Here is a 9247-nt window from a genome sequence, read left to right as displayed (position 1 = left end):
GGAAATGTAAGTCTTTATTGGAATTTTATTTACCTTTTTTTGTATTTCACAACTAGCAATCTGATATACTAATCAAGATTTTTTTAAATGTACTTCTCTGATTACATTTTTCAGTTTAGACTAATCAAGATTTTTTTAAATGTACTTCTCTGATTACATTTTTCAGTTTAGGGGTCATCCATAAATGACGTCACACTCGTAGGGGGGAGGGGGGTCCGTAATTTTGTGACGATGTGTGATGAGGGGGAGGGGGGGGGGGGTTCAGATGTTGCGACGTCACATTTTTGCATTATAAAAAAGCAATGTTAGAAAACTAATTTTAGACGTTATTTCGCGTTTTAGATAACTGTTTTAATAAATTGTAAAAGTTTAGACAAGATTTTGGAAAAATATCGATGTTTTAAAAAAATTCAACTGCAATTTTGAGGGGGTTGTAGGTTGAGGTGTGACGTCATTTTAGGGGGGGGGTCTGACTTTTTGTGACGACGTGTGACGGAGGGGAGGGGGGGGAGGTAAAAATCGTCAAAAAAGCGTGACGTCATTTATGGATGACCCCTTACTTGAAATGTAAACATTTAATGAAAATGTAACCTGACTAATACAATACATAAAAAGATGCTGTATTTTTTACAAGTAATATATTTCATTACAACAAACCTTAAGAGCAGACCAGGCTGTGAAAGAAATACCATGGGTGCATGTTACAAAAAGTATGAAGTTTTCGAATCACTCGGCGGAAAACGCGTACTGTGTGACACTAAGACTGATGGTGGTGGATGGATCGTTATCCAGGTTTGATCTAAAGTTATTTCATGAATTATGCCAATAGTATACTGCGATTTCGCCAAAAAAATATCTTCCATTTTTCAAATAATATTAGTTAAACTGTATATATGCAAAAAATTACGTAGTAATGTCTAAGTCACTTTTTACTTTCTCGTATATACGAAGTAGGCTATAGAGAAAGTCTTGTAATCGTGAAAAAAAAATCGAGATTTTTATAAAATCTCGACGTTTCACACCTCACTGATACGGAAAAACATAATTTTGCAATCTAGACCGTATGTCTGTGTGTCTGTGTGTGTTTCTCTCTCTCTCTCTCTCTCTCTCTCTCTCTCTTTCTCTCTGTGTGTGTGTGTGTGTGTGTGTGTGTGTGTGTGTGTGTGTGTGTGGGTGGGTGGGTGTGTGTGTGTGTGTCTGTGTGTGTGTGTGTGTGTTTTAACACGATAAATTTACGCTATTTCCGATTTCTCAAAAAAACAAATGTGAATTTATAAAGTACTAATAATATTGCGCACTATTATGCACTTTTATTTGGCGTTCATTGGTGTGTAATTCTTTTTTCTACGAGATTTTATTCTATTTTAAAAAGTTTAAGTAATTAAAAATGGATTTAAAATATTGTCTATGTCCCGAGTTCACTCCCGGTTTAATTTAAATTTCACTAGCAGGTAAATATCGAAAACTCTATAGCTTCATATTCTCAAAAGCATTCTCAAAACTTCACAGACAGTATGCTATATACACACAAAAATGTTTTTTTTTACTACTCTGCCAATTATAATTTATAATGTGGAGATCTGGAATAACGTGTGCACAACCTATTGTTTTACATAATTGTAACTCGGTAACTTCAGTTATTATATGTTATAAGAGCTTTAGGTTTAATATGGTTTTAAATAAATTCGAAAATACTTTCAAATTAAATTTTTATTTGAGTAATTGCTGTTACATTACTTAAACAAACACGTCTTGCCTCTGTCTCTATCTATCATTAACTGCCGTACACGAACACGACTGATACACATCAAGTTAAACATGCTGAATACTCAAGTGACGCAACCATAATACACACAATACTGAGATGTAACAACTACATGACGGCATAATTGCTACCCACTATAAATGCTAATCTAACTTTTAAAGAGTATAATATAAAGCACTGATATAATTGTAAATAAATTTGCTGTAAAAAATATCTTAGCGTCGGATCAATGGCATCGAGAATTTTAATAGAAACTGGGCAAACTATAGCGTAGGATTTGGCTCACTTGATGGTGACTTCTGGATGGGAAATGATTTTATCTCACAGCTAACCTACTCGGTAAAAAATTCTTTAGCTAAATTATATATATATATATATATATATATATATATATATATATATATATATATATATATATATATATATATATATATATATATATATATATATATATTTATATATATCAAGGAATTTTTATGTTTGGTTTTTTTTGTCGGTTCCACTTGATCATACCATCCGCACTTTGTGTAGCATTGTGAAATTGGGTGGGAGGGTGGGTGGGTGGGTGGGTGAATGGATGTAATAAATATTTTAAAACGAGTTCAAAAGCTCTTAGTTGATTCAATTTTTTTTTAATTTGAATTTAAACGAACACAAGTCATAACGAGTTTCCCCAATAAAACAACATAGACCAATTTTTAACAGCATATACATTAAATCGTCATTATTAAAAATTCCGAAACAAAACTTAATTAAATGATCTCTATATAGGGCTACACTGAATTGAGGATTGACATGGGATATAAAGGTAAATCCTACTATGCCGAGTACGAGAACTTGTTGGTAAAGGATGAAGCGGCTAAGTATCAGATCTCTTTCAACTTCAAGAAAGGTAACGTGGAAGACGAATTCACTTTTCACGTTAATATGTTTTTTTCCACACATGACAGGGATAATGATATATGGCCTCAAAACTGTGCTTACTATAGACATGGCGGCTATTGGTTTAAATGGTGTACTAGATCAAATCTAAATGGGAAATGGCAACTTAAAAACGTATTCCATGAGGGAGTTACTTGGATTTCGTTGACTGGGACTCACGATTCTCTAGACTTTACTGAGATGAAAGTACGTCGGCCTTGATGACCAATGATGATTTGTAATCTGTTACTGTGTGTGGTGGGCTGTTGTTTCCATATTGATATATCTTTTGAGAAATTGTAAAAGAATAGCTTCATACTGATCAATATCAGTGTTTCTTCCAGACTTTTTTCTCCGGGGGGTGGCACTTGAAATTTTCGGGGGAGGGGTAGACTTTCTTCGGGGGGGGGGGCGGACACTGTTAAAAGTATATATTTTCTATATAAATTATATAAATTTCATTTCGTTCGGGGGGGGGCGGTAAAAATTTTCTGGGGGGGGGGCAACGCCCCCCCCCCCCCCGAAGACATGCCTGGAAGAAACTCTAATCAATATACAGGAGAAAATAATTTCTTTATTACACTTTTGCTAAAATTGAATTTGTATTCCTTGGAGAGGATGATACAACACTGTCGACATCTCAGATTATCTGCACAGTGAGCTCCAACATAGTAGGCGCCAAGTTTTGACAGTTAGTGCAATGTGCAGTCTTTTTGAACATCTTCGATATTTTTTCAGCCAATCCAAAAGGGCAAGTTTAGTGCCAGCTTTTTATTTTATTTTTCCGCATCTGCTTAGACATCTTATTTGATGTTTTTAGCCTGAAGATTACTTGCTGTTCCTGGTGTGTCAGCTTGTGTTTGGCGTGGTCCTACTTTGATTGGAATTTTAGTCAGCCCATACGCTGAACTAATTTTTTGTTTAAATTGTGTACATATTATTTGGGCGATGTGATAGAATCTCTGCAGGCTGGTCTGCGATTTCTTTGACTTGGTTTTGTAAGTAGACTCTCAGATGAGGCTCGTTAGCTGGGGACAGCCACTCTTCTAGGAGAGATAACTCCAAAATCAAACAACTGCTGCTAGATTGTTCTTGGTTGGACAAAGGCTGTAGAAACACATCCAAAAAGAAAAAGCAGGCTGAAATCGGAGTCGATGGCCTCACTGGCGCATAACCAGTTGACACGCATACTTAATTGTGTTGGATCGGATGCCTTCCAAATCTAAAATTAAACAGAAAGAATGACAATATTGACAAAGAATGTTATTTCAGTAACAGAGCCTGTTTCCATCCCTTTTACATGAATTTTTTGAAAGATAATCTGACTGTTTAAGTACATGGTGCCCTATGTAATATGTTTAGCTGTCTGTTCTGTTATATTTTATCTCTGCTATGAAGATTTCAAACAAAGTTGCCTGCAGAATCGGCTTTTTAAAACGTGTGACCTTTCTATCACTAAATCAGCCCCTCGTTTTGTGGTGATAATCTTCAGCAGAGCCTTCAGTGTATACTTTATTCCTCTGGTTGCAGGGTATAAGTCGTTAAAAAACTGATATTTTATCTTTCTTTAGTTCTCTTAGATCGTAGCCAATATTTGTTATTTGGTGTATATTAAGTCTCTTATGGCTGATAGGAGAATTCAATCACAGTGTAGATCGAGACACTATGGTTTATTGCTTGAGTGTGATGTTTTCAATATATATTTCTACATAAGTTTTGGGTGATTGGATACAACTTGTACTTTTAGTTTTTTCGATAGGTTGTATTTCTACGGTTTCTGTTTTTAAAAACACTTTTCCATTTTTTCCAGTTTGTGTATTGGTCGAGGTTTTTTTATTTCTCTGTTCTTTCATTGAAATAAACGTAGTTGATTGCACGTTTTGACTAAAATTCAACTAAATTTTTACTTTCTCGTATATATGAAGTCTTGTAATCGTGCAAAAAAAAATCGAGATTTTTTCAAATCTCGACGTCTTACACCTCCCTGAGTCGGAAAAACATAATTTTTAATCTTGTCCGTATGCCTATGTCTGTTTGTTTGTGTGTGTGTTTGTGTGTGTGTGTGTGTCTGTGTCTGTGTCTGTGTCCGTCCGTCCGTCCGTCCGTCTGTCTGTCTGTCTGTCTGTCCGTGTGTAAACACGATAACTTGAGTACCGTGACAGCTAGGTTGATGAAATTTCATATATAAGTATTTATCAAAATCGTAGATCCGTATCAACTTTTTGAGAGATTTCCAACAACCGGAAGTGGTACTTTTTCTACTTTGAATTTTTCAAAAGCCTATAACTTAAGCGCTATTTCAGACAAATAAGTGAAATTTCATATGTAAGTAAAAGATCTTATTCTCTACCTTCAATCAAATTTTGAATAATTTCCGTTTGACCCGAAGTACTAATTTACGCTTTTTTCCGATTTCTCAAAAAGCTAATGTAAATTTTATAAAGTACTAATTATATTGCGCACTGTTATGCGCATTTTATTTGACGTTCACTTGGTGTGCAATTCTTTTTTCTACGAAATTTTAATTCTATTTAAAAAAAACTTTAAGTAGCCTATTTAAAATGAATTAAAAATCAAGTCTATAGCCCGAGTTCCTATCCCTGTTGTTTTATATAAAAATATTCGAGAAAGTTTAGGGGAGATCACTCCCGGTTTATTTAAAATTAATTTCTAAAAGTAAAATAATTGGTTTTATCCTTTATTTCTTGGCTACACTCATCACTAGCTCTGTTGGGTACACTTTCTGAAAAAATGAATGAAATGTTATACAACATATTTTACAACTGTTTGTTCTTTTAAATTACATTAAGTTTTACACTATGCATTTTTTTAAATCGTATTTTATAATTGACCTTTTTTTCTGCAATAATTACCTATTACACTTTCGAGTGTGACGCTATATTTTCAAAAGATTTCACGGACCTTGTTTGTTAGCTTCTTCATTAAAACATAATAATTGTTCTCAAAAGTTTAGAAATGTATTATATTTTTTCTTAACTTGAAAACAACCCATCTGTAACGAAAGAAACTATATTATTGGTATTCCAAAAATTGTCATTTATTATGATTGTATTAACACTACACTTACGTTTTATTGTCGATTTTTTAAATTGTTTTATTTTAATATTTCTTTTGGTATGTTGATTTTCTTGATCCAATAAAATTTTTTATTCAAGTCACTTGTTTTCCCTTTATTTCAGACTAGTAACATATATTTGACCGTATTATGATTTAAGCGCAGATGTGTAGAGGGTCAAAGCTTTAGCTTCCTTGGTGTTAACGAACATGACTCTTAAATTACTAAAAAAAATTACACTTTCTGTCGCTTTGTTCGAGTGAGCCATTTTCATATATAGATCTACTAGCCGTCTCGGCCAGGCCCTGCATTGGCCTCTGTGAAAAACCTATCGGTAAAGGACCATGGCATGTGTGTTTTTTAATCAGCATATACCCGGCATTGGACACCCTAACCTTAACCAACCAAAACCAAAACACAAAAAAGCAAACATAACATAAACACAAACGATAACAAAAACTTAAACACAAACCCAAAACACAAACACAAACGAAAACACAAACCCAACCACAAACACAAATACAAACACAAACCCACACAAAACATAAACGCAAACTGCTCACAGTCTATCCCGAGGTGCCAAAAGTCACCATTCTGGGGCGACCTCGGAACCGCCTGTTTCAGCTTAGTAAACGACTCTAGTACCCGAACTTATTCATAGTCATTTGCACTCACTTAAACGAACGTAAGGCCCGGGGCCCCAAATAGCACAATGTCTGGGCGCCGGAGGACGCACGAATTTGAGTCACTTAAAGACTATAGTAACCTTTCTTATCCATAGTCTATCGCACTGTTTAATGCGAAATTATGGAGCATAGCGCTCACAGGATAGCCGAGGGCGCCAAATCAAACCCTGTCGGGGCGCTGGCGGACTCGCCTGTTTCAATTCAGTGAACAATTAAAGAGTGGTTAATTAGAATGTTAAACAGTCTTTTAAAAGCAAATTTGATAAATCCCGGCAAGGGTGGAAGGAGGGGTGGGTGACACCATGACATAAACCTGATAATGATAGAGAAAACATCCTAGATTAAGCTGTATTTATAACCGACTATAGATAAAAATGGGTAGTATTATATCTGAACACAGTTTAAAGCAATCGCCGTTGGGGAGGGGGTGAGTGGTGGGGGAGTTACATTAACTCAACGTTGCAAAATATGCCTGAGGTAAACGGTTTTGTTGAGTATCGTAATAACTTATCGTAATAACTTATATGTTAATCCATGTGTGGGGGAGAGAGGAGGTAAAAAAATTATATTAACCTAGTTCCACTTATGGTTGCATTACTTAAATTTACTCAGACCCTTCATTTCATGAATTATTTTTTCTGAACTAGAGTAAACTGACTGATTCAAATCTGGAGCGTGCCGTATATAGCGCACTTATAGTCTGTTTCAGGCTTAAATCTAGGTCAAAAGTGATCCAGCAGCAATGGGAAAATAAAAAAGTGGATTTTATCATAAGTGTAAATTTATTTGTAATTATTTCGCTTTGTAGCAAAATTGCTACAATATGAAATGACCATAAACACAATCCCACACACTAATAATCGCAGTTTTTCTATCTACGCTGATAATCCAACAACTATCCCACTCTACATCAAAATAAACTACAAAAACAAATCACTCACTATCCTAATCGCAATCGCCGAGAGAAGACAAGCGTGTCAAATCTGTTCCTCCACCCTCCACTGGACGAACCATTGCCAACAAACGCCTTCAGACATATCACTGCAAGAAGACCCAACAGAACAAGCAACAACGCAAGCCACAACAGGGAATGCAAGCGCTCCATCGCTTGACACCGCAAGCTTTAAACTTAGCAACAGAACCGTCAACACCAGCATACAACAGCCAAACGCCTCTAATCCCAATGACAAACCACCACAGACTGCTATGGAAACAGAAACATAAGCCAAAAGGAAGAACGAAGACAGTCCGGTCGCACTGCAAGAAAGAAAAACGAAATCGGCAAAAACAACTTTGGAAACAACTACAACAAATCCACCAAACACTATAGAAACCAAGCCGCAACAAGAAACTACCACTGTACCAGTTCAAATCTCCAAACATTTAACTCCTGGAATAGGCAAGAGCTGCGGTTATTGCTTTCACAGTTTCAGTACTGCCAGCGAGTGTAAAACTCATTTTAAAACTTCCCATCCTGATATGAGTAAATGTCCGCATTGTAAAAATCTGATCAAAAGCACCACGTACTAAAACACCCAGACACCGCCGTCTTACAGTATGGATACTGCCTAACAAGTCTATACACCAAATACGACATAGAAAAACACCTAAACGACCAGCACCCCGACAACGACCTCTGCCACAATCAAATATTCTACATGCTCAAACCAGACAGATCCTTTTCTTCCATATATGCAGACGACAGAACATAGACAGACAGACAACTACATTAAAAATGAAAAGACAACTCTTCAATTAGGACACGTTGTATTCACCCCTTACACGAGTTTTTGTCCATCCCTCCCCATCCGGATTCCAACACTTTCAATTTGCCTTAACCCTTTTTATTGTTTATCCCTTAAATATTGTATATCAAAGTATACAACAACATATATAACGATGTACATACTTATTATTAGTACGTTCATTTATAAAAAATTTGGTTGCATTTGATGATAAAATTTATTTTAAAGTATGATGATGTTGATGTACTTATTTTAAATTACGTTCACCATCAAATTTCCCGACTCATCTGCCCGACCCACGTTTTTTGTCAGTCATCACAAGAATCTGCACAGCTCGAGGAAGCACAAAAGAAAAATTTATTTTCTACTTTTTAGTCCACAAGAAAAACGTGGTTTTTAAAAAAAAAATTTTAAGTATTTTATTTTCTCCTGTTTAGTCCGTTGCTACACATGAAAAACGTGGTTTTTAAAAAAGTTTTTTATATAGTTTATTTTCTACTTTATCTAATGACTTGATTAAGTATGACTAGACTAAATGTTTATAAATACACGGACTAAAAATCTTGAGCGACCAGGATTCGAACCTGGGTTGTCGCGGCCACAACGCGAAGTACTAACCACTATACGATCACGGCCAGTGCGCTCACATCGATTGGGGCCGAAGTAACTGTGTCAATAGGCCTCCAGTCTTGTCGGTATCTTTAGAAATCATGTCCTCAATTTTATGGTCCTTGGGGCGTAATTAAATTAAGCTAATTACGGTCTCTAATTGCTAGTTTTTATGATTGCATTTGAAATTGTTAGGCGAAAGTAGCCTGCAAATTTCAGATCTCTAGAGCAATCAGAAGTGGGCTAATTTTCGATGTCAATTTTAACAACAAACAAATCCACAAACGCGAAGCTGAGTTAAGAAAAACGTGTTAAAAATTAATTTACCACCCAAATGTTTTTTTAAAGGGAAGTAATTGTGTTTTCTTAATTTATCATGGGACGTAAAAAGGCCAAAGGACTAAATGTAAATAATTTTCAGACACAATTAGAAGTTTTGTAAACG

At 35.5% G+C, this 9247-nt stretch overlaps 1 protein-coding gene across 1 annotated transcript in view; it reads left to right on the top strand.

Moving 5' to 3' along the window:
* Nucleotides 1-3024, top strand: part of LOC131930037 (ficolin-1-like) — a 12695-nt gene extending 9671 nt beyond the window's left edge. Inside the window, exons 2-5 of the mRNA XM_059286401.1 lie at nt 1-6; nt 664-792; nt 1985-2104; nt 2537-3024. The exon at nt 1-6 is cut by the window's left edge and continues 71 nt beyond it. Of these exons, the coding sequence (XP_059142384.1) occupies nt 1-6; nt 664-792; nt 1985-2104; nt 2537-2908 (627 nt within the window). The 3' untranslated portion in view covers nt 2909-3024. The remainder of the gene's footprint in view (nt 7-663; nt 793-1984; nt 2105-2536) is intronic.
* The last annotated feature ends 6223 nt before the right edge of the window (nt 3025-9247 follow it).

The sequence above is a fragment of the Physella acuta genome, unplaced genomic scaffold (genome assembly GCF_028476545.2).
Source record: "Physella acuta isolate Inbredline_101_S28 unplaced genomic scaffold, ASM2847654v3 ptg001706l, whole genome shotgun sequence".
Lineage (NCBI taxonomy): Eukaryota > Metazoa > Mollusca > Gastropoda > Physidae > Physella > Physella acuta.
The sequence above is the reverse complement of the archived record's forward strand: the minus strand, read 5'-3'. Positions and strand labels throughout refer to the sequence as shown.